The 25,666-nt window shown below is 43.8% G+C and overlaps 1 protein-coding gene across 12 annotated transcripts in view; it reads right to left on the bottom strand.

The window, feature by feature from the left end:
* The window catches only part of LOC133403748 (membrane-associated guanylate kinase, WW and PDZ domain-containing protein 1-like), a 126,536-nt gene extending 102,795 nt beyond the window's left edge, over positions 1-23,741 (bottom strand). For all 12 annotated transcript variants that reach the window (XM_061678944.1, XM_061678960.1, XM_061678952.1 and 9 more), the window contains exon 1: positions 22,956-23,741. In XM_061678944.1, coding sequence (XP_061534928.1) covers positions 22,956-23,253 — 298 coding nt within the window. In that variant the 5' untranslated portion in view covers positions 23,254-23,741. The remainder of the gene's footprint in view (positions 1-22,955) is intronic.
* Positions 23,742-25,666: the final 1,925 nt, after the last annotated feature.

Raw genomic sequence — 25,666 nt, 5'->3', positions numbered from 1 at the left:
CAACTGCCTCCATTCAAAGTGCCTCTGATTAACCCCAAATAAAGTTTAGCTTCTCTAGTGTTCCTGAGATATTTTGCTTTCTAGCAGAAGCCTGAAGCTTTTGTGCTAACATTGACTTCTACAGTGTTATGAACAGTTTATAATTATCTCAGATACTAATTTTTACTGCCCCTCGCTAAAGTATTACTGAATTTCTCAATTGAGTTGTACAGGACATAATGGCTGGAATACATCTAAATTTATTTATCTTGTTCTCCAGCCATTTTCTCATGATTTTAAATTACAAAACCTTGGCATTTGACAAGGGGTGTGTAGAAATATTGTATATCCACTGTATATTTGAACTTTGTTTGGTTCGTTTGGGGCGGCACGGTGGCCGACTGGTCACAGTTCTGAGGACCCGGCCCCGCCTGTGTGGAGATTGCATGTTCTCCCCGTGCCTGCGTGGGTTTTCTCCGGGCACTCCGGTTTCCTCCCACATCCCAAAAACATGCATTAATTGAAGACTCTAAATTGCCCGTAGGTGTGAGTGTGAATGGTTGTTTGTTTGTTTGTGCCCTGCGATTGGCTCGCAACCAGTTCAGGGTGTACCCCGCCTCCTGCCCAATGATAGCTGGGATAGGCTCCAGCACGCCCGCGACCCTAGTGAGGAGAAGCGGCTCAGAAAATGGATGGATGGATGGTTCGTTTGGCTATATGGATTTGGATTGCAGGTTTTGCATTTGCCTAGCGTGTTTTTTCATTTGTCCTGTCCCTTACTTTGGTAGAGAAGTCAAATATTTCTAGGCCTTAGTGAATAACAAATATTGTCTGATTAACATTAAATGCAAGATCTAATGAATAAAATGGCTTCAATATTACTCTATATTGAGAGTGTTTATAAAAGGAAGAATGCATGAGGCCAAAGCCCTATGCATACATAAAGTCCCAAGTGTTTTCTTTTTACCGATTCAGGCAGTGAATTGATTCACCTGTTTTGGGACTTTTGTGTAGAATTATAATACAGCAGTGCATTGAGATACACATTTAATTTGTTTCCGTAACCACATTGGTAACTCCAAACACATGTATCTCAAAATCATTTTTTCCAATTGACATGAATAGAAATGCCAGCAATCCACCCCAACACCAAATTGTTTTTATTTTTTTTAATGAAGAAAAATTGTACTCCATGATATTGTACTTTATAAAAATATACAGTAATGACATAAATAAATATAAATAAATATTTTTTGTCATACTGCATCAACTGAATGGCTATTGTGCTGCTTTTTCTGGTGTGCTTGGCCAACTGAGAGCAGTATAAGATATAATATAGATATATTGTTCATTGAGACACCCTAACTCCTCCTAGCTCATCAGTACAGCACTAATATTAGTTATTCTTCACAGAAGAAAAAGACAATAGGACTGTGAGTACTGTTAAATTGTCTGTCTACAAGTGTTGCGGCATCATTTGTGTTTAATCCGTTGCTTAAAGGGTTATTGCACTCCAACATTTAATTGTTTATTGTTTTATTTCAATGGTATGTAATGCTAGCATTAAGATAGCTGACTGAAAGACTAAGCTTTGTGGTTGTATTCAATGTAATTGTAGGTGAAAGTCTTTGTTTTATGTTTCGTTTGACAGTAAACTTCAAGTGGGAGCGGCAAACAGCTTGAAGCCTCTTTTTTGAAGAATTGTTCACTAATTGCCAAAGTGCTGCTTATTGTGAAGTGAGTTGAGTTCACTGTCAACATACAGCGCTCGTATCTTGAGCAAAATATTGTCCCTGTGACGGCTTGTATTTAGAAATATTTGCAAGTTGAGTCATCTCAAGGCACTCACTGTACATATTTTTCACTTGATCACGAAGCTAAAACATCTTTAGTTGCAAAAGCAACCACTCAAAATCTCCATGCTATCTGGTAGGAAATTCATGATGACGAGCATTGTTTATGAGCTTGGGTAAACAATGATAAGAATGGAACGGCACCCATCAGGACAAATCGGAAACCCCCAAGACTCCAAAGAGATGCAGAGCTCCTTCCCTGGGAGCTGAGATGTTCATGAAGCTGGCAGCTAAAAGACTGTGTGACAGAGATTGTTTCTCCTCAGCTCAAAAGATGCGAGGCCGCTGTCCCCTCACAGATAGTGAACGAGAGAGAGATGGGTTTAACCCAAATAAGAGTGGATTATACCATCCTCCATGCCTCCAGTCAGCATTACATAACCTTAAATCTAGTTATGCATCCCTGTCTCATATTGGGACAGGGGATGGAGTGTGACCATTCAAATATCTCATGAGATGGTGATTTACACTTTCCACATTGCATTCCACTGAATGTGCAAACGCCGAACTAGCCCTTCTGAGAGATGAGTTGGCTTGTAAAATAGCACCACAGCTGAAGCATATAGGACGATAGCAGCTGCTCAACACACGTATCTTATAGTACTACGTCACATCTGCCATCATTATACAGTAAGTCACTGCTCCACACCTATGAATCATGCCGCTGGATATTAATAGGCTGGTAATCATTTACTTGGCATGCAACTGGGTGTGTGGTTTGATCATCCGGCAAATTCAAGAAACAACATGTAAAGGATTAGTTACGCACTGGTTCGTGCCAGCGTGCTTGATGTGTGTGAAGCTAAGCTCAGCTGCTCATTAGCATTCACCAGCCATCGTGCAACTCAACACTGCCCTCTGTGTCTCCCAGCCTCACTATCAAAGTCAGCTTCCTGCAGAGCCGTTACCACAGCAACCCAGAGCCAACCAGCAAAGAGGAGCTATGTGCAATTATTATAGGCTGCTGCCCCCCTGTGGCCTGTATTAATTTATTATACAAATTTCAAATGCACGGTGGCCGACTGGTTAGAGCGTCTGCCTTACAGTTCTGAGGACCGGGGTTCAATCCCCCGGCCCCACCTGTGTGGAGTTTGCGTGTTCTCCCCATGCCTGCGTAGGTTTTCTCCGGGCACTCCGGTTCCCTCCCACATCCCAAAAACATGCATGGTAGGTTAATTGACGACTCTAAATTGCCTGTAGGTGTGAATGTGAGTGTGAATGGTTGTTTGTTTGTCTGTGCCCTGCGATTGGCTGGCAACCAGTTCAGGGTGTACCCCGCCCTCCTGCCCGATGTTAGCTGGGATAGGCTCCAACACGCCCGCGACCCTAGTGAGGAGAAGCGGCTCGGAAAATGGATGGATGGATGGATGGAATTTCAAATGCGACTTCAATGATAGAATTAACGTCACATTTGCTTTTTCTTTTTTTTCCCCACAGAATAACAATGCAATGATCTATACTAGGGCGGCACGGTGGCCGACTGGTTAGAGCGTCTGCCTCACATTTCTGAGGACCGGGAATGTGAGTGTGAATGGTTGTTTGTTTGTCTGTGCCCTGCGATTGGCTGGCAACCAGTTCAGGGTGTACCCCGCCTCCTGCCCAATGATAGCTGGGATAGGCTCCAGTACGCCCGCCACCCTAGTGAGGAGAAGCGGCTCAGAAAAAGGATGGATGGATTGATTATCTATACTAGTAGACAATATAATGGATAGATATACAGACTATAGACTGGTACAAAGTCTGCACTCCCCTATAAAAAATTTGTAAAACAATGATAATAACACAATAAATTGGATAACAGTGGGAACTCAAAGTATTGTGATACACAACCTGTAACATTATTTTCTGATCTTCCTTCTTATCTCTCAGGAGAGGCAAATACAAAAAACAACAACAACAACAATTTCAACAAGCTGGATGCATACACGAGCAGTCAAAGGTTTGGACACACTTTCTCATGCTATCGATTGAGAAACCGTGTCAAAAATTTTGACTGATAGGTTGATGTGCACAAGCTGAAAGTAATACTTTGTTGGAGCACATTTTGCTTAAACTACAACATTTGATCTTGTTTGGTAAAACTATCACCATGGTACATCTTGACTTGACTATCTTGATATGGAGTGGATGTTTATCTGGAAAAATCTACACACTCAAATAAAATTAATCCAACGCGTATTTTTACTCCCATTTTTCATGAGTTGAATCAAAGATCAAAATCCTTCTATGAACACAAAAGGCCATTCTTTATAAAATAGTGTTCACAAAGCTGTCTAAATCGGTGTTAGTGAGCACTTCTCCTTTGCCGAGATGAACATCCTTCTCACAGGTGTTTCATATCAAGATGTTGATTCGACAGCATGATTAGCAGAGTGTTGGATTATTATAGTTGTGCCTTAGGCTGCCCACAATAAAAGGCCATGCTAAATTGTACAATTTGAGGGAGCGTGCAATTGGCATGCTGAAAGCAGGAATTTCCACCAGAGCAGTTGCCCGTGAATTCAACATTAATTTCTCAACCATAAGACGTTTCCAAAGGCGTTTCACAGCATTTGGCAGTATATCCAAGCGTCCTCAAACTTGCAGACCATGTGTAACCACACCAATCCAGGACCTCCACAACCAGCATCTTTATCTCCAAGATCATCTGACATGTACCACCCAAACAGCTGCTGTAATCACTCAGCTTTACCAAAGAATTTCTGTACAAACTTTCAGAAATCATCTCAGGAAAGCTCATCTGCATGCTCATTGTCATCATCGGGTTCTCTTAACCTGACTGCAGTTCGTCGTCATAACTGACTTGAGTAGGCAAATGTTCACAATCGCTTGTCTGACACTTTGTTGAGGGGTTGTCTTCTCTTCACTGTACAGGGCAGATGGCAGACAGTGTGTATGGCGTCAGTGTAGTAGCCATCCATCCATCCATCTATCTTCACCGCTTATCCTCACAAGGGTCGCCAGCTATCCTCTGGGAGAGGCAGGGTACACCCCAAACTGGTTGGTGAGTACAACATCACTCTCTCTCTCGCGTAATATTAGTAGTCAGTTAATAAAAATTAATTGGAAAACAAATTAAAATAAACTTTAATACAAAATAACTTTCTATGTGATTATTCGATAATCGATGGAATAATCGATAGAATATTTGCTTCTAAAAATATTAGCGTCACAACCGTATATAAAAAAAGATTTTGAGTTTTGCTCATGGAAAATGGGAGGGAAGTGTTTATATTCTAGTTTAGCGTACATACTGTACATACAGTATGCTTCTCTAATAAAAGTACAGCTGATATTTAGTAAGTTGTGAATTTCACATCTTGTTGGTTATTATCAACATTTTCATTCAGAAAAGGCTCCACTGTCTATATTTTTCTTAACACTTAACACGCAGATGGTCCAATAGACCAGTTTTGATCCACATCGGTTTTGTTTAACAACATGCAAGGTTTAGCATAGTCATAATAGGACTAAAACTCCAAATAAACTTTTTTTTTGGGGGGGGGGGGGGGGGTAATTTCCTCTAGTATTTCCCTTTGGCTGATTGAGACAAGGAAGTGGAAATGCTGGCTGCTTAAACAGTACATTCAATTGTTTCAGTAGCTTCCTGTTGGTCTCAGGACATCCTGCCAGTTTCCAGTTACTGAGGAGAGTTTTTAACTAAACATTATCCAACAAGACAGGGAGGGGCTGTCTGAAAGCGGTGAACATCCACACGGATGCAATTGACACAATTCATCCTATCCTTACACACGATGATGGAGTTCACCATGTGTTACAGGAGCTGCTATTGCAAGTAGTTACTCAGACATTTCCCTGGTTCATAGTGTCTGTAACAGCTCATATAGAAATAACGTTGTCATCAAACATGGAGCGTTTGTTCCTATGCTGTCAAATCCACTTCTTTTCCTTGTCTCACCTCAGCTGTAGCAGCCCAAAATTTGCAAAGTATTACGTGTCTTACCATTTCATGTTAAATCTGCAGTCTTATTTCTGCTTTCCGTGGGATGACAAGAGTGACGAGGGAGCAAAGAAGAAAAAATAACAATCACAGAAAGTTTAAAGCCAGCTCCTCTTCTCTAATTATAACCAACCACACCCAGGGCTGCTTTCATCTGGTTCAGATCCAAAGCCTGGATCAGTGGGCTTTCAGCATCATGTAGAATAAGTCCCAAATGAGACCAGGAGACTAATATGTTTTCCCTGCTCAGTTCATATGCTTATTTTCATATCCACAAATGTGACTCAATAATGTTACACTATTACTACACCACTCTAGTTATATTCACAGCAATCCAAGGACATCATTTTCAAAAATAATTCTGTGGCATGGGGAACACAAACATCTGCCACCGAGGAAGTAGAAGTTCAAATATTGACGTGTGTTGCAGGTCTCATTAAAAATGGTCCAAACCCTAAAGGAAGCTATTTTGGGAGGCATGAAAGAAGAAATTAAACCCCAAACTTCCAACTAGTAACTACCTACTGCATGGAGAATGGATAAGTCAACTGTTACATTTTGTATTTGTTGTTGACCAACTAGACCAGTGATTCTCAGTTGTAGGCAATACAACTAATGATACACATGCTCCCTCTAGCGGTATGTCAAAAAATGGTTGCCTAAGCATAGTTCAGTTGTTACTTTACTTTCAATTGGGTTTAAGTCAGGGCTCTGGCTGGGCCATTCAAAAACAGTCACGGAGTTGATCTGAAGCCACTCCTGTATTTTAGCTGTGTGCTTAGGGTCATTGTCTTTTTTGAAGGTGAACCATTGGCCCAGTCTGAGGTTCTGAGCACTCTGGAGAAGGTTTTCGTCCAGGATATCCCTGTACTTGGCCGTATTCATCTTTTCTTCGATTGCAACCAGTCGTCCTGTCCCTGCAGCTGAAAAACACCCCCACAGCATGATGCTGCCACCACCATGCTTCACTGTTGGGACTGTATTGGACAGGTGATGAGCAGTGCCAGGTTTTCTCCACACATGCCACTTAGAATTAACGCCAACAATTAATATCTTGATCTCATCAGACAAGAGAATCTTATTTCTCACCATCTTGGAGTCCTTCAGGTGTTTTTTTTAGCAAACTCCATGCGGGCTTTCATGTGTCTTGCACTGAGGAGAGGCTTCCGTCGGGCCACTCTGCCATAAAGTCCTGACTGGTGGAGGGCTGCAGTGATGGTTGGCTTTCTAGACCTTTCTCCCATCTCCCGACTGCATCTCTGGAGCTCAGCTACAGTGATCTTTGGGATCTTCTTTACCTCTCTCACCAAGGCTCTTCTCCCCCGATTGCTCAGTTTGGCCGGACGGCCAGCTCTAGGAAGGGTTCTGATCATCCCAAACGTCTTCCATTTCAGGATTGTGGAGGCCACTGTGCTCTTAGGAACCTTAAATGGAGCAGATTTTTTTTCGTAATCTTGGCCAGATCTGTGCCTTGCCACAATTCTGTCTCTGAGCTCTTCAGGCAGTCCCTTTGATCTCATGATTCTCATTTGCTTTGACATGCACTATGAGCTGTAAGGTCTTATATAGACAGGGGTGTGGCTTTCCTAATCAAGTCCAATCAGTATAATCAAACACAGCTGGGCTCCAGTGAAGGTGTAGAACCATCTTAAGGATGATCAGAAGACATAACCGTCTTCCATAACTCAGCACCAGAGTTAAACATGAGTGTCACAGCAAAGGGTCTGAATACTTTTGGCTGTCATATTTCAGTTTTTCTTTATTAATAAATCAGCAAAAATTTCAACAATTACGTTTTTTCCTGTCAATATGGGGTGCTCTGTGTACATTAATGAAGAAAAAAATGACTGAAATGATTTTAGCAAATGGTTGCAATATAACAAAGAGTGAAACATTTAAGGGGGTCTGAAAACTTTCCGTACCCACTGTATAAAAGCGTTATGGTGTGAATGTTTGTATTGTAAAATGGACAGCTACACTTTTGACCCATTTTCTCACCGCTGGGCTGCTGAGTCAGAATCAGCAGTGCATGATGGGAAAACTGGTATGACGAAAGACTCACAAAGACACAGACACGCGCGCACGCAAGAAAAGCAGAGGCGGCATGTTCCGCTCCAGTGCGCTGCATCTGTTCACTTTCTAAATATAACTAGAGGAACTCGTGCTGAACGCTCCCTCCGCTCTGTGTTATTATTTGAGCGGGCGGAAAGATGGAGGAGAAAAAAAAAAACCAGCCACATCAAAGACAAAGAGGTCGACATGTTTAGTCACTTAAAAAGAAAAAAACTGGAGAGGGCTGAGTGGAGGGTCTGTGAAAGATGCCAGTCTGGGAATTTACTGTTGTACAATAAAATATATATTAACAGAATACATATTACCATGCCATATTATGAAATCATTAATTATTTAGGAATTTTCATTATTTATTTGTGCTGTTAAAAATCCCCACAGTGAAGCACACAATTTGAATGGGCCGACGTAATGGATGGAAAGCCGCAGTGGCTGTGTGAGGATGCCATCAGTTCTGTCTGGCTGCCGCACTTAAATGTCATTGGCCCCATGGGCGTCACACCAACACTCCTCCAACCAACACCCAAAACACCACGCCCCACCCCTCCACAAGTCATCTCTGACCACAGGCAATGATACTGACCTGAAAGCTTCACAAAAAAATGCGGTGTTGAAAATGGATGGATGTATAATCCTCCTTGAGCCGTCACGTTATCGTGGTGGAGGGGTTTGTGTGTCCCAATGATCCTAGGAGCTAAGTTTCCTGGGGCTTCAGGCCCCTGGTAGGCTCACCCATGGCAAACAGGTCCGAGGTGAGGGACCAGACAAAGCATGGATCCAAAAATACCTATGATGAATAAAACCAATAGATGCAGGTTTGCCTTGCCCGGACAAGGGTCACTGGGGTCACCCTCTGGAGCCAGGCCTGGACGTGGGGCTCGAAGGCGAGCGCCTGGTGGCCGGGCACAGCCCGAAAGGGTAACGTGGGTCCCCCTTACCATGGGCTCACCACCTGTGGGAGGGGCCATAGGGACGGGTGCATTGTGAGCTGGTCGGTGGCCGAAAGCGGGGACCTTGGCGATCCGATCCCCAGCTACAGAAGCTGGCTCGAGGGACGTGGAATGTCACGTCTCTGGCAGGGAAGGAGCCAGAGTTGGTGTGTGACATTGAGAAGTTCCGATATAGTCGGGCTCGCCTCCACACACGACTTGGGCTCTGGTACCAGTCTTCCTGAGAGGGGTTGGACTCTCTTTCACTTTGGAGTTGCCCACGGTGAGAGGCGGCGAGCGGGTGTGACTATACTTATTGCCCCCGGGCTCGGTGCCTGTACATTGGGGTTCACCCCGGTGGACGAGATGGTAGCCTCCCTCCACCTTCGGGTAGGGGGACGGGTCCTGACTGTTGTTTGTGCCTGTGCACCAAACAGCAGTTCAGAGTACCCACCCTTTTTGGAGTCATTGGAGTCAAATGTGGACAAGATGGCGCCTACCAGTGTGGTCGCATCGGTAACGCGCTATCTAGTATTGTCTTTCTTTTTGTGTTTTTCGTCCGTCTTTGGAGACCTTACACGACTCACTTACACAAGGAATCAGCAGACTTTCTGTCACGAACTTTCGAAAATCCGCTCAGTTTTTTCCCCGAGTTACTCACCGGAGCGGCGTCCGCGGTTTTCGGCGCATGGAGGCGGAAGCGGCGCCACAGAGGGAAACGAGCCGGTATTCAGGTGAAACTCCGCAAGAGAAGACACAGATTGGCGTTCCCGTCGATCCACCTCGCGAATGTACGCTCCCTAGCCAACAAAATGGACGAGCTTCATCTTCTGTTAAAGACCAGTAAAGACTTCGGACGTTCCGCGGCCATGTGCTTCACGGAGACCTGGCTTTGCGACGCTGTACCCGATGGCGCCGTCATGCTTCCCGGCTTCAACATTCATCGAGCGGACCGCGACATGGAATCATCGGGGAAAACAAAGGGCGGCGGGATATGCCTCCATATCAACGAAAAATGGTGTACGGACGTCACGGTGCTCAGCACACACTGCAGCCCGCATTTGGAGTCGCTGTTTTTGAACTGTAAGCCATTCTACTCGCCACGTGAGTTTGCATCGTTTATACTGGCTGGAGTCTATATTACACCTCAAGCTAACACGAATGCCGCATTGCTAACGCTCGCCGAACAAGTCAACGAAATTGAAAAAAAACACCCGGAGTCACCCCTCATTATTCTCGGGGACTTTAACAAAGTTCAACTCAACCACAAACTCCCTAAATACAAGCAGCACATCGACTGTCCTACCAGGGAAAATAATACTTTAGACCACTGCTACACTACGGTAAAAAACGCATACCGTGCTATACCTCGTGCAGCCCTGGGATCGTCTGATCACTGCTTAATTCACTTAATACCGACGTACAGGCAAGAACTTAAATGTGCGAAGCCTACAGTGAAAACAGTCAAAAAGTGGACCAATGGAACTTCAAAGCTGTTTAGACTGCAAAGACTGGATGAATATACGGACACTGTCACATCCTATATCAGTTTCTGTGAAGAGGTTTGTGTACCAACAAAATCATTTCGGACATTCAACAACAACAAGCCGTGGTTCACTGCTAAACTTAAGCAGCTTCGCCAAGCTAAGGAAGATGCATATCAGAGCGGGGACAGGGCCCTGTATAATCGAGCTAGAAACCAGCTTACTAAAGAAATTAACATTGCAAAGAGGATCTATGCAGCAAAGTTGGAAAAACAGTTTAGCGCGAACGACTCAAAATCAGTCTGGCATGCATTCCAATCGCTGACTAATTACAAGCGACGATCCCCCCAAGCTGAGAACAATAGCACACTAGCCAACGACTTGAATACCTTCTATTGCAGATTTGAAAAGGACAGTTTCACTCCACACACCCACCCGGCCGCACCCGCGACCACAACCACACCTCTGACTTCTGCGTTAACCATCCATGAACAGGATGTGAGACGCATCTTCAAACAACAGAAGATTAACAAAGCGGCAGGACCGGACCATGTGTCCCCATCCTGCCTCAAAGTCTGCGCGGACCAGCTCGCTCCAGTCTTCACTCAGATCTTCAACAGATCTTTGGAAATGTGCGAAGTTCCATCCTGTTTCAAACGCTCCACCATCATTCCAGTCCCCAAGAAACCTGTAATCTCTGGTCTGAATGACTACAGGCCTGTCGCTCTGACATCTGTGGTTATGAAGTCCTTTGAACGTCTCGTGCTGGAACACCTCAAGAGTGTCACAGGTCCCCTGCTGGACCCCCTGCAGTTTGCCTACCAAGCGAACAGGTCTGCGGATGATGCAGTCAACATGGGACTGCACTTCATCCTAGAACACCTCGACAGTGCAGGGACCTACGCGAGGATCCTGTTCGTGGACTTCAGCTCAGCGTTCAACACCATCATCCCTGAACTCCTTTCAACCAAGCTTCTCCAGCTCAGCGTCTCACCTACCATCTGCCAGTGGATTTACAGCTTTCTGACGGGCAGGACACAGCAGGTCAGGCTGGGGGAGGCCACCTCATCCACACGCAGCATCAGCACTGGGGCGCCCCAAGGTTGTGTCCTCTCTCCGCTGCTCTTATCTCTCTACACGAACGACTGCACCTCAGCGAACCCGACTGTCAAGCTCCTGAAGTTTGCAGATGACACCACTGTCATCGGCCTCATCAAGGATGGTGACGAGTCTGCATATCGACAGGAAGCGGAGCGGCTGGAGCTGTGGTGCGGCCGACACAACTTGGAGCTGAACACGCTCAAGACTGTAGAGATGATCGTGGACTTCAGGAGGCATCCTTCGCCACAGCTGCCCCTCACGTTGTCCAGCTGCCTTGTCTCAACCGTCGAGATGTTCAAGTTCCTGGGAATTACAATCTCTCAGGACCTGAAGTGGGCGACCAACATCAACTCCGTCCTCAAAAAGGCCCACTGGAGGATGTACTTCCTGCGGCTTCTGAGAAAGCATGGCCTGCCACCGGAGCTGCTGAGACAGTTCTACACAGCGGTCATCGAATCAGTCCTGTGTTCTTCCATCACAGTCTGGTTTGGTGCTGCTACAAAAAAGGACAAACTCCGACTGCAACGGACAATCAAAACTGCTGAAAGGATTGTCGGTACCCCCCTACCCACCATTGAGGACTTGCACGCTGCCAGAACTAAGACAAGGGCGTGCAAAATCCTCTCGGACCGTCTGCACCCCGGTCACCAGCTCTTCCAGCTCCTTCCCTCAGGTAGGCGCTACCGATCAATGCAAACTAGAACTAGTAAACATTCCAACAGCTTCTTCCCTCTTGCGATCAACTTCTTAAACACCTAACCTATAATTCCATTACAACAAGCTGGAAATGTTTTGACTTGAGTTCGTTGTCACATTTCTGTGGGGCCAATTATGTATTACTCGTGCACTCACTGTAGTTGTCTCGCCATGCTGCACTATTTACATATACTGGCCAATCATGCCAGAGTAGCATCTGCCCCATTTGCACACTGATTGAGGAGTATCTGTAACATTTGCACAACCATCATTGTCCCAAATGATCGCACTACTCGTCACTTTAAACCGCATACACTCCTTGAAGTCTCAGCGCCCTTTGCACAATGGTCATTGCACCGGACTATTGCAATATTAGTCATTCGAACTGCTCTAAGTGCTAGAGGACTCTGCATCTTTTTGCACAATTGTTTTTTGTCAAGGTCTTTATGTCTCCAAAGTGTTCTGTAAATTGACTGGCTGTTGTACTAGAGCGGCTCCAACTACCTGAGACAAATTCCTTGTGTGTTTTGGACACACTTGGCAAATAAAGATGATTCTGATTCTGATTGAAGGGGGTGCTGGAGAGCACTGCCGCTGAGAAATCCATCGTTCTGCTGCGGGACTTCAATGCTCATGTGGGGTTCAGCAGGGTTATTTTTATATAAATGGGAAAAAAAATAGTCATTCCTTTTTACACTGTGATAAGCAGAGATGACAAAGGTGAAAACAGGACTTGAACATTTCCAAAGCACATTCAAAGTCTAAAAGCAGGAAGGATGTGAATGTATTGAAGGCAAATATAACGAAGACCTTGTGCATTTAAAAAAAGAAAAAAGAAAGCTTTTCTGCTGAAATTATGTTGAACTATCAACCACAAAACTGGGATTTCCTAATGGAAGTATATGTTATTTTGATGCAAACTACACCTGCCTGTAGGGAATGATGGCATTCGTGGTGACAAGAAACTAGGATATCTTGTGAATTGGCAGTGATGTGGGTGTTGCCAAGAAGAAGAGGCGGGGTACTGCTTTGGCTTTGAGGAAAAGCACACACAGATAGGACACTTTTATCATTTGACAGTTTTAAAAATACACTCCTCTTCCCTCCTTATTTTCTGCTATGTGCTGATATTCTGATTATGCCATTTAAAGAGATAGTTTACCGCTGGGAAAAAAAATACCTCAACAACCATATACTGGAGTAACCTCATTGAGGCTTCATAATGAGACTGCACAGTCATAAATTAATTAACCACTGTTATATTAGATTCGAATAGATTAGATTTGGAGATTCAGTAATTTTTGAATCAAATCAGGTTCCTGACAAAGGAAGCATTACGCTAATTAGGATGAACAAAAAAAGAGAGTTTACAGGACAAAGTTTTGATGACCACAGCACATACCTGTAATTTTGTCATGTAGTCTACATTGACTCCCGTTTGGAATCACTGGTAGTCTACATTTATAGTAATTCAGAGCTGCAGTACAGCTGGAAGACACTCAGCCACTGATCTTATTGGCAGAGGCATCTGTCAGATCGTGGTAGATTGTGTGCGTGTGCGTGCGTGATTGTGTGCGTGTGTGCAGGCCAAAGGCAAAATATTGGCTTGGAAGACTCACACCCTCATGACAATAGTCTATCTAAATTGGACACGTAAGGGAATAACACAAATCTCAATCAAAAAGGTCAAAATATCTTCTGCTCTCATTTGGCTTGATTCAAACACATAAGAATGACAACAAATAGGGGCCGGTCACCTGGACGTGACAACACAGAAATGTCTGCAGTATTATGCAAAAGAGTTCCAGATGCACACACAGCTGTTTATATGCAACACATCAGTCCCAATTGAATGTGTGTATGGAATCTCCACGTGCTCTGCTAATTGTTCTACAAAAACTATCAATCTTCTCTGTGACTAACACAAACCACCACTTGCGTGCAACACCTGCCCAAAGCTGTACATCCTTGTTGACAGTAATGAGAATGTCAGATGAAGAAAGCCAGCTCTTGCAAAACCGCTTTGATAAAGAAGACACCATTCGACATGCCACAAGACGTAATAAAGCGTGCGTATATGACGGCAACATAAGAGTAAAGATGGTCGTGAGGATGTGCACATTACGATACGCTTGAACCTCTGCTACTCTGTATGTCATATACTAGTGGTTGCCAAACATTTTTTTTTTTTGTGCACCACTACAGGGAGCCTGCATACCACCTTCTGAAAATCACTGGCGTGGACAGTACAGCATGCAGACAAGTATCTGGTATGGAAAGTTAAAGTAAATGAAAACAGGAACGACAGTTTCTGTTCTTCTACATGATTTTGGAGAGAAACAATCCATTATTACTATGCATTAACTAGAACTGACAACCCCAATTAAATCAAGTAGTCGCCACTACTATTATTATGTGTGTGGTAGGAAGTGACAATGATGAGTAAGGGGGAAGTTACAAAGGCGCAAAAGAGGATGAAAAATGGAAAGGCAGTTGGTCCTGATGACATACCTGTGGCGGTATTGAAACATCTAGGAGAGGTGGCTGCGGAGTTTTTGACCAGGTTGTTCAATGGAATTCTAGCGGGTGAGAAGATGACTAAGGAATGGAGGAAAAGTGTGCTGGTCCCCAGTTTTAAGAACAAGGGTGATGTGCAGAGCTGTGGTAACTACTGGAAAGAGGAATAAAGTTGATGAGCCACACAATGACGTTATGGGAAAGAGTAGTCGAGGCTAGACTCAGGACAGAAGGGAGTATTTGCGAGCAACAGTATGGTTTCATGCCTAGAAAGAGTACCACAGATGCATTATTTGCCTTGAGGGTGTTGATTGAGAAGTACACAGAAGGTCAGAAGGAGCTACATTTTTCTTTGTAGATCTAGAGAAAGCCTATAACAGAGTACCCAGTACCCATAACTTAAATGTGTGGCTCATCAACTTTATTTCTCTATAGTTCCCACACCTCTGCACATCACCCTTGTTCTTAAAAATGGGCACCAGCACATTTTTCCTCCATTCCTCAGGCATCTTCTCACGCGCTAGAATTCTATTGAACAAGCTGGTCAAAAACTCCACAGCCACCTCTCCTAGATGCTTCCATACCTCCACAGGAATTACATCAGGACTAACTGCCTTTCAATTTTTCATCCTCTTTAATGACTTTCTAACTCCCCCCTTACTAATCATTGCCACTTCCTGGTGCACCACACTTGCCTTTTCTACTCTTCCTTCTCTCTCATTTTCCTCATTCATCAACTCGTCAAAGTATTCTTTCCATCTAGCTCGCACACTGCTGGCACCAGTCAACATATTTCCATCTCTATCCTTAATCACCCTAACCCGCTGCACATCCTTCAGATCTCTATCCCTCTGTCTGGACAACCTGTATAGATCATTTTCTCCTTCTTCAGTGTCCAACCTGGCATACATTTCATCATATGCCTCTTGTTTGGCCTTTGCCACCTCTACCTTTGTCCTACGTCGCATCTCAATGTATTCCTTTCGCCTCTCCTCGGTCGTCTCAGTGTGCCACTTCTTCTTAGCTAACCTCTTTCCTTGAATGATTACCTGTCCTTCCAGAATTTCTCTTTCACCTCGAGGTCACATCCTACCTTGGGGCATAGCCGCTAATCACATTATACATAACACCCTCAATTTCATGTTTCAGCCTCATCACTGGATCTGATACTCTTTTCACCTCCAATAAATTCTTAGCTAACTATTCCTTTAAAACAACCCCTACTCCATTTCTCTTCCAATCTTCACCATGGCTAAATAATTTAAACCCTGCCCCTAAACCTCTCGCCTTACTGCCTTTCCACCTGGTCTCCTGGACACACAATATATCAACCTTTCTCCTGATCATTATGTCAACCAACTCCCAAGATTTTTACGTCATAGTCCCAACATTTAAAGTCCCCACATTCAATTCTTTTGCTCTGTGCTTTCTTCTTTCAGCCGAAGAACCCGCTTTCCACGTCTCCTTTGTCTTCGACCCGCAGTAGCTGAATTTCCACCGGCGCCCTGCAGGTTAACAGTGCCGGGGTCGGACGTTAACCCGGGGCACGACCGATCCGGTATAGAATTCTTTACATGAACTCTCATATTTGTTTGGCAAAGTTTTAAGCCGGATACCCTTCCTGACGCAACCCTCTGCATTTATCCGGGCTTAGGACCGGCCTACAGTTTGCACTGGCTTGTTCCCTACCATAGTGCTGCGTTATGCACCCATATTACAGTACAAAATTATTGCTTTGTAGGTTTTTGTGGCCTAAAATTCCCAGTACAGTACAGTTATTTTAAAGAAATATTTTAAAAAGCTTGAAAATGTTTCAAATTTTAACATTTTATCCAAACTAAACTATCCAAATGCGAACGGCTTGACAAAAAAGTGTTACTGTACCGAAAATAGCATGTTCCCGACTCCAAAGACTTGTGTTTTGTACTCCTCAGCGTTAACGCAGCAGCCATGCCGCTCTCGCACTGCTCTTTGTCCAATAGACAATAGACATAACCATCTTCACATGGCTGCCACATCAATGTCCCACATTCATCATGGATGCCATGTAGGCACGGGAGACACGTCTTTTGGAATTTAATCTAGTAATATTGTATACATGTGACCCGGAAGTATGTCAGTCCTATTCTCTGCCTGCATTGCGACACAGCGCAAGTAAACAACATTGGCCAATTCTGGAACTAACAGACTTTGTCAACTGCAGTTTAAGTAACAAATGGAAACTATTTTTGGAGACATTGTTCAGTCCCGACGGTCCGTTTAATCCGATATCCGTTATATCGGGGTCCATTTTACTGTACTTGATGCTTTACTCGCACACAATAAGCATTCTTCCAGATTAGAGTAGTGAGAACATTAGCGTCAGGATGTCAGATGATGGTACATAAAATGTTTATACACTAGTAAAGCGGGACTGGATCAGGTCAGCCTCTCAAGGGCTTATCAGCAACCTGAATCTCGAGAGATTGACACAGTATATGAGACAGATGAGCCGAGAAATCCTCTAAGGATCATCTACAAACCTTTCTACTCAATTAGTTTTATAGAGAAATATTTGAATGTGTAGCTGCACTTTATTTTACAGACAATCATACAAACATAAATACAGTACTTCCTCTTAAACCACAGTCAATTGTAAAATCCTTTGTGCACTAAACTCTATAATCAATCTTGATGACAGAGAAGACCATTGAAAAATTAAAGCGTTAAACAAAATATTCTATTTTCATCTCAAGGAAGGTGTAATTAGTGCCAAAATATATCACAGTGCCAAAGAAATAGACCCTAAATAGGACTGATACATGTGAAATAAAATGCGTGTAATGGTGCATAATCCTTTCCAGATGTGTGAAACTAGGAGGAGCACAGCTTAAACGTCAATTTATCTCCACTATACAGAACACTTATGATGTGTGTGCTTGATTGGCAGTGTGATTTAGTAGAAGTGTGTATGTGTGCGTGCATGGGTGGATGCATGCGTGCGTGTGTGTGTGTGTTGTAGGTCACTGCACATTCAGAAAGAGATGAAGAGATGGTGCTTGACTGGATCGTTCGTCCCATTTGTTTGTTTATTGAGACAAATCCCTTTTGAGTTCAATCAAGTGAACTCATAAAACATAAAACTGTCAAGTCATTAATCAAAAATCGACCAGGTTTCTACTTTTGGCCATGGTATGGCAAGGGATCCTGGTTAAAGTAAGTCATTTTAAATTAAAAAGAAAAACTTCTCCAGATGGAGAAATGGCAGCCAAAATGTGCCACTGTACTCTGTTTCCAGTTCGATGGATAGTTTTCAAATATTCAAATTGGATTTTTCATATGTTGGTCAATGATATCTTTATTTTGGAAGCACAAGGGCTAAAGATTCAATTCTGATTCAGAAGTCATTCATTACTGTCAAGATAAAAAGCAAATAAGGATTTAGAGGGCGAGTCTGAGCGCTAATATACCAGTATATTCAATGCAAATGCACGAACAGGCACAAATTTGTGCCGGGTGATACAAAAGATCCGTCTGAAGCAACATGAGTCGGGCAAATATAAGAAAATTCGCTTCTTCACTGATTCTCTCGAGTTGTAAAATTCAAATTTTAGTACAAATTCACATGACGTCACACACAAAATCCTGGAGGTGTTGTGCAGAACAATGGAAGATAAAATGATCGTCACCGTTTGTGGCCGCCCCGGAACGATTTGATAACTCCTGCTACCGATACCGGGACGGTACGAAAAAAGACCAGCCCTGGAAAATGGTGAACAAGGAAGTTGGCGTATCTATCAGTATATTAAGTGTTGATTAAGTTAATTTTTTACGCGAACAAGTTCAAAATTCAATTCACCGTTCCAAAAATGAAGTAGTTCATATTTATTTTTTCTCAATATGTTGCTGACAAGCTACCACCCATTCAGTCCACACGAGTAGCCAGCTGCAGCTTTCACCCTAAAATCTCAAAAACATGAGGACAAATGTGTTGCTTGAATGGTCTTTTTTAAAATGAGGAATAAAAACAAAAGCAGGAACTTTGTCCTTAATGTTCCAAAATATTTTGTCTATTCATTTATTACAAAACAAAATAAATTCCAGATCATGACTGTGATCGTACACAGTTTTAACTAAAGCATTCTGATGCAAATAATTTTCCTAGCAGGCCTAATCATTTATTCCAATTATGTACTGTATTGCAAAAGAACCACTGAAGAACACATTCACCCCCATTTATGCAGTGTCCCCAAACAACTTCGCATTCTCATGCAGCTGCCATGAATGGCGACCGTGGCCGCACTGAATCAGTCGGCAAATACAGCATTTATCCGCCGACATATGAAGGCTCGTATGTATTGTGTTCAGACGGGTTTTGCCTGGAATCCCTAACAAAACCTGGCACTCTTGAACGAAAAGGAAACTTTTGTTCAAAAACCATTCTTTGACACCAGAATGAGCGCATTCTCAATTACGGTCATCTGGCAGAAATCAACAAAGTTAAGTTGGTGTTGGCCCAAAATATGAAGTAGTTCATGAACTTTCGTTCAGTGAACTCGTTCAGGTACAACACTGCGTATATTTATGTTACCCGTTTACAACTGTCTGTTGTACTTTACTGTGAACCAGTTGTGTGTGGCGCGAATGAAGCGAATTAACGTTTGGTGTGAACAAAACTCCCGCGATCATACTTCAGCGAGTAACGCAAGGCGAAAATTTGCTTCGCATTTGATGTGAACGCAGCATTATGCATTCATCCCATTTTATTAGTGAACACAGCAAACACATGACTTGGGTGTGGGGTGGATGGTCCATGGCTGCATCCTCTCCGGCCCCAGGTCTGTCCATATCAACAAAACTGACTTTTATGGCCCACAGTCAGGTGGCAGGCAGCAATCGTTTTGTTTTACTAGTTAAAGAAAAATACCTACACTTTACTGTCAAAACAGTAAAATCACTTAAAAGTAATTGAATATTTATCCAATGGACTTGATCTAAACTCCTGACTACATGTCAGGTTACATTTATTGAGCCAACGGGTATTTGAACCTGCATTGTGAGACATCAAACCACATCACAATCTATCAGCTCAAAAATGTTCTGCTAAAAGCATTTGGTCACATTTGATGAAGAGCGTAATCAGCTTAAGTCTTAGGTTTCTGAAGTAAGGTTGTGTACACTGCTGTGATGAAAGCTTCTTGTACTGAAATGACCATGTAGCTTATGTTGCAAATGTACACTATAGCAACAAAAGTAGGAAGACACCGCTCTAGAATCAAACAACTAATTAATCATAGCTTGGTTTCAAACCCTTATTGGGCATTCTCACAGTAGTATGACCGCTAAACAACGCATCAGCCATAGGTTCGGTTCAAACATCATCATTTCTCCTTCCCAGCTTTTCCCCATTCAGGGTCTTTGTATAAAGTTTTGGTGTTGGAATTTTAAGGACCGATGCTCTTCCTGACTCAAACAAGCTTCTGAGATCAGATGAGATTGGTTGTTCTCAGAGAAGTATGGCTGCGAAACAAGTCATTTTTCAAATGTTAGGGTCAAACCCTTTGCCTCACTCTGATTCTTAATTCTTCCATGTTACAGCATAAATTGCCAGCAGTGTCCCAATGTATGAAGGTTCATAAAGACAATCATGGATGAGTTTGGTGTTGACAGAAAGCCGTGGGACCAACTACATATATTGTGTAGTTGTACTTACTGTAAATATTGTCTTCCTGTTTAACTTCCTTTCAGTATTGTTAGCAGGTATTCTGAATAGTTTTGGCAAACAGTGTTTGGCCTAATAACACAAATTCCAATTTTGGAACAATCATTTTAAAGTATACCCTTCAGCACACCAGTGTCATCTGATACAACTAGAAAGTATGAGATGAACCATTGAACTCTTCACTGGAATCAGCTGATGATAAAGAGCTATGCTGGTGAGTCAAAGTCCAAACGTTTCTGAAGGTACACAAAAACCATAAACCAATTCAACACCAACACGAGTATCTGTAAACAACACACTTGAATAGACAAGGAGATTAAAAAGTCAAACAAAATACATTTTTCTCATTCCACTGTGATAATAAAGGTTTGGCATCCCATTGATTCCTTCCCAATGTCAAGTGTTGTTTACAGACAGATAGGTGAAGTCCGGAGTAGAGACTGTAGAGGGTGTAATATTCCAGCCTATCCTGTGGAATGCTCCAACACTCCAATCAGGTGCTTTTCTTCCTGCATTCCTCTGTGGGAGCACACCTGCAGGGCTTCCTCCCTCCCTTCGGATATGCTAACATTTTGTCTCAGGTTGGGAAGGATGATGGAGCGTATGTAATATGACCCTCAGCCCTGGGCAGTGAAAAAGGGACCGATAGCCCTGACAATCCCTCATCAGGTCTGGGATATCACAGATCATGGAATAGAATAGGCTCCAATCCACAATTAGGCACAATGGAGGAGTTGTGAGGCTGCAAACGAGAGAAGAGTTAAAGAACACTTCACTCCTCCAATTAGACACCAGAACAATCTGCTGATTCATGCAGGACGCTAATGACGAAGCCACAAGGAGGTATCAGGTTATGCCTCAATTCTGCACTGTCAGGAATTGTTTAACAGGAGAGCAAAATTATTGAAATCTCTCTCTGCTCATCAAAAATATGACCAGTCTGCTCCCTGGTCAAAATAAAAGGGGGAACAGAAGCTATTTGGCAAAGAAAAGCAGAACTGATGGCCCTTTTCCCTTGGGCTATGACTTTAGCTTCATAGTTCAAGCGTTCACTAATGGACGTTTAGTACAGTCGAAACTAACATGAAACTCTTATGTAACCTTGTTAATGATTTCCCTGGAGAGACTGCAAGCTTTATCAGATCTTTGCTGGCATGTTGAATGAAGATCTTGGGTGGGAACCAGGACAACAGGCTGGCCACAAATGCACAAATGCCTAATTTTCAAAATTCAGTAACCACTGAGGCATCAGGGAACATCCACATTTGGTTGAGTTGTAACAAAAGGGCACAACTCGCAAGAGACAGAGGAAACAAACAGCTGAAGTTAGCATCTGCATTGCTGTCTCTTAGACAGATGCGAATGCAGCAGACCGTGGGCGATGGGTCATCAGTACGAGAGGAACAACGCAAATAAGAACATCTGCCCAGAAGGGGTCATGGCTCTCACAAACAATACAGCATAGTTCACTTCCTATAAACAGTAATTGACAGAACAAAGAACAGCAACATCACACAATGCCGATCAGAGACAGAAATAACACTATTGTTACAAGTTTGACTATTTGGTTGACTCACATATGTCATGTGTTTTGGGAGTAGAGCCAAGGCTCTCAAGATGTTGTGACTGTGCCCTTTGGCCTTATGTGTGACCCTGCGTGTTTGACAAACAAGCACACGGGGCTGTCAGTGTCATGTCAAGTTTGTGTTGCTGTGGAATGAAGATGAGCCCCCCAAAATCGCTTTTAGACAGACAGACCGATACAGTAGATATAAAAAGTTTACACACCCCTGTTCAAATGCTATGTTTTTGTGGTATTAAAAAATTAGACCAAGATAAATAATTCCATAACCTATTCCACCATTTATGTGACTTATAACGTGTACAACTCAACTCTTTTTTGTTGTTGGTTAAGAAAAAAAAATAAAAATAAAAGAAAGACAATTGAACCAGTCATTGCACAAATGTGTACAACCTATAACAGGGATGTAGCTGTTCAGAATTAACCACATTCAAATTCATGTTAAATGGTAGTCAACACGCACCTGCCACCATTGTTTGTGTCTTTGATTAAGCCCAAATAAAGTTCAGGGGTTCTAGTAGGCTTTTCTTGACTTTTTTTTTTTTTTTTTTTTTTGCTTTGTGGCAGAGGTCTGAAGGTTGTTTGCGAAAACTGACTTCAATTACAAACCTTTCAAAAAAATTGTACCGGCATTACCAGATAACGAGCAACCCTTTATTGCTCAGTGACTGTTTTTTGTCAATGTCTTTATGTCCCAAAAGTGTTCTCTGTCAATTGACTGTCTGTTGTCATACTAGAGCGGCTCCAACTACCGGAGACAAATTCCTTGTGTGTTTTTTGGACATACTTTGCAAATAAAAAGATGATTCTGATTCTGATGCTTGATCAGTGTTGTGTTTGCACCAAACATACAGTATCTTTTTAAATTATGGCCAAAAAGTTCAACCTTGATTTCATCAGACCATAACACATTATAGCACATCCGTTTGGTAGATTTTAGATTAGATAGATCGATCGATCGATAGATTGGATAAATTAGATAGATAGCTAGATGGATAGATAATTTATCCACAAGGGAAATTCACTTCACCACTTGACTAGTAGCGTATATGGTGCTGCTGATCGAGTTGCTTTTCTCTTACCTTGACGCACGGTCCTCAAAGTGATGGGACCTTTAGTGCATGTGATCACGGTTAAAATGTCATAGAGGGGTAATCCGGACACAGGCAGCCTCTCAACCTCAAGTATGAGCTCCCCCTCGTTGAGTTTACCGCCTTGGTAAAGGACAGCATCCTCTCGGACATGTCCTATGTAAGCAAACTGTCCATGTTCAGCCCCACCTCGCAGGTCCACGTTCAGCTCGCCGCACGCGTCCCGTACAATTGCGCACTCGTTCACTTTGGTGATCCAGTGGTTCTTCTTTTGGATGACTTTTGACATGATGACTCGGATCCAATTTAAATCCCTTAGTGGCGCCGAGAGAGCTACAAGCAAGTTGATGCATTAGCCCAGAGGTAGTTCCAACACTTAAAAAAGTTCACAATGTTTGCATGTCATTCCAAGTTGGACCATTTTTACGCGCGTGCCGAGCTAAGACACGCTGCTCCCAGGGCATGCAGACATTCCGATGCTGAAAGCCCATTTGCTGGGTCCTCTGTTGTTGTTGTTGTTGTTGTTGGTTCCGCTTCTTGAACAACAAACGCGCGCTGATTACCCGCGGGCGCATCTAATCCGATCCCTGATTTGCCTCTGTTTTTCTTAAATCCTCTACTTTCTACATCCACGGCCAACTCGTTCGTGGGCTTTTTTTTTTTTAAACTTAGAAAAAAAGTGTAACCGAGCCGGGCTGCTAGCAGAAATTCGCCCGGTGGCGCCTTTAAGCAGGTAGCACAAATTCACCACATCTGCTCGTGCGCCTGGCGTGCAGATGCAGGACGAGTGGACAGAGGAAGCATGCGCCGGCCGCCCGCTTGCCTATCAACGCTCCTCCCACCCACTTCCAAACGGATTACTGGCAAATGAACCAGACTAAGAGTTTTTACTTTTTATTCATAAATAATGGAGACCTGGGCTATGTAGGCTGATGGAGAGTGGCCGCTTCGTGGAAGTCAAACTCAATGTATAGCCATAATAACAATAAGTGACACGTTGTGTTATGTACAGAGAATGGTGGACAGTAAGGAAGTACAATAACTGTACTTCAGGTATCTGTACTAAGTATTTATTTTTTCTGGCGACTTTTTACTTTTACTGCCTGCATTTGACGTGTAAACAGACGTGTATTTTCTACTCCTTACCTTGTCAAAATAGCCTTGTTGCTTTTTTCAACAAAAAAAGACAAAAGCGGTCAAGTCAACTACGTTTGAGATCTTGATTTGATTGACTGATAAATCTTCGGGAATTATGAGGCGGGAACGTTTTTGGACAGATTTTAAAACAATATAAACTGTAAAAATTCTAAGTCACCTTTAAATTTGTAGTGATATATATATATATATATATATATGTATGGGCGGTGGCCGAAGGCGGGGACCTTGGCTATCCGATCCCCGGCTACAGAAGCTGGCTCTAGGGACGTGGAATGTCACCTCTCTGGCAGGGAAGGAGCCCGAGCTGGTGTGTGAGGTCGAGAAGTTCCGACTAGATACAGTCGGACTCGCCTCCACACACAGCTTGGGCTCTGGTACCAGTCCTCTCGAGAGGGGTTGGACTCTCTTCCACTCTGGAGTTGCCCACGGTGAGAGGCGCCGAGCAGGTGTGGGTATACTTATTGCTCCCCGGCTCGGCACCTGTACGTTGGGGTTCACCCCGGTGGACGAGAGGGTAGCCTCCCTCCGCCTTCGGGTGGGGGGACGGGTCCTGACTGTTGTTTGTGCCTGTGCACCAAACAGCAGTTCAGAGTACCCACCCTTTTTGAAGTCCTTGGAGGGGGTGCTGGAGAGCGCTCCCGCTGGGGACTCCATTGTTCTGTTGGGGGACTTCAATGCTCACGTGGGCACTGACAGTGAGACCTGGAAGGGCGTGATTGGGAGGAACGGCCCCCCCGATCAGAACCCGAGCGGTTTTCTGTTATTGGACTTCTGTGCTCGTCATGGATCATAACGAACACCATGTTCAAGCATAAAGGTGTCCACACGGACACCTTTATGCCCTTGGTCGCAGTTCGATGATCGACTTTGTGGTCGTGTCATCGGACTTGCGGCCACGAGAGGGAGAGAGAGGGGCGGAGCTGTCAACTGATCACCACCTGGTGGTGAGTTGGCTCTGATGGTGGGGAAGATGCTGATCCGATGTGGCAGGCCCAAACGTATTGTGAGGGTCTGCTGGGAACGTCTGGCAGAATCCCCTGTCAGAAGGAGTTTCAACTCCCACCTCCGACAGAACTTTGCTCATGTTCCGGGGGAGGCTGGGAACATCGTGTCCAAGTGGACCATGTTCCACGCCTCCATTGCTGAGGCGGGTGACCTCGACTGACCTCGACTCGGGACGTTGTGAGTCGGTGGGGAGAATACTTCGAAGACCTCCTCAATTCCACCGACACGCCTTCCCATGAGGAAGCAGAGTGTGGGTTCTCTGAGGCGGGCTCTCCTATCTCTGGGTTTGAGATCACCGAAGTAGTTAAAAAGCTCCTCGGTGGCAGGGCCCCGGGGGTGGATGAGATTCGTCCGGAGTTCCTAAAGGCTCTGGATGTTGTGGGGCTGTCCTGGTTGACACGCCTCTGCAACATCGCGTGGACATCGGGGACAGTGCCTCTGGATTGTCAGACTGGGGTGGTGGTCACAACTACAGGGGGATCACACTGCTCAGCCTCCCTGGTAAGGTCTATTCAGGGGTACTGGAGAGGAGGGTCCGT

This window comes from Phycodurus eques, chromosome 1, assembly GCF_024500275.1.
Source record: "Phycodurus eques isolate BA_2022a chromosome 1, UOR_Pequ_1.1, whole genome shotgun sequence".
Taxonomy (NCBI): Eukaryota; Metazoa; Chordata; class Actinopteri; order Syngnathiformes; family Syngnathidae; genus Phycodurus; species Phycodurus eques.
This window is presented reverse-complemented; position numbering and strand designations above follow the sequence as displayed.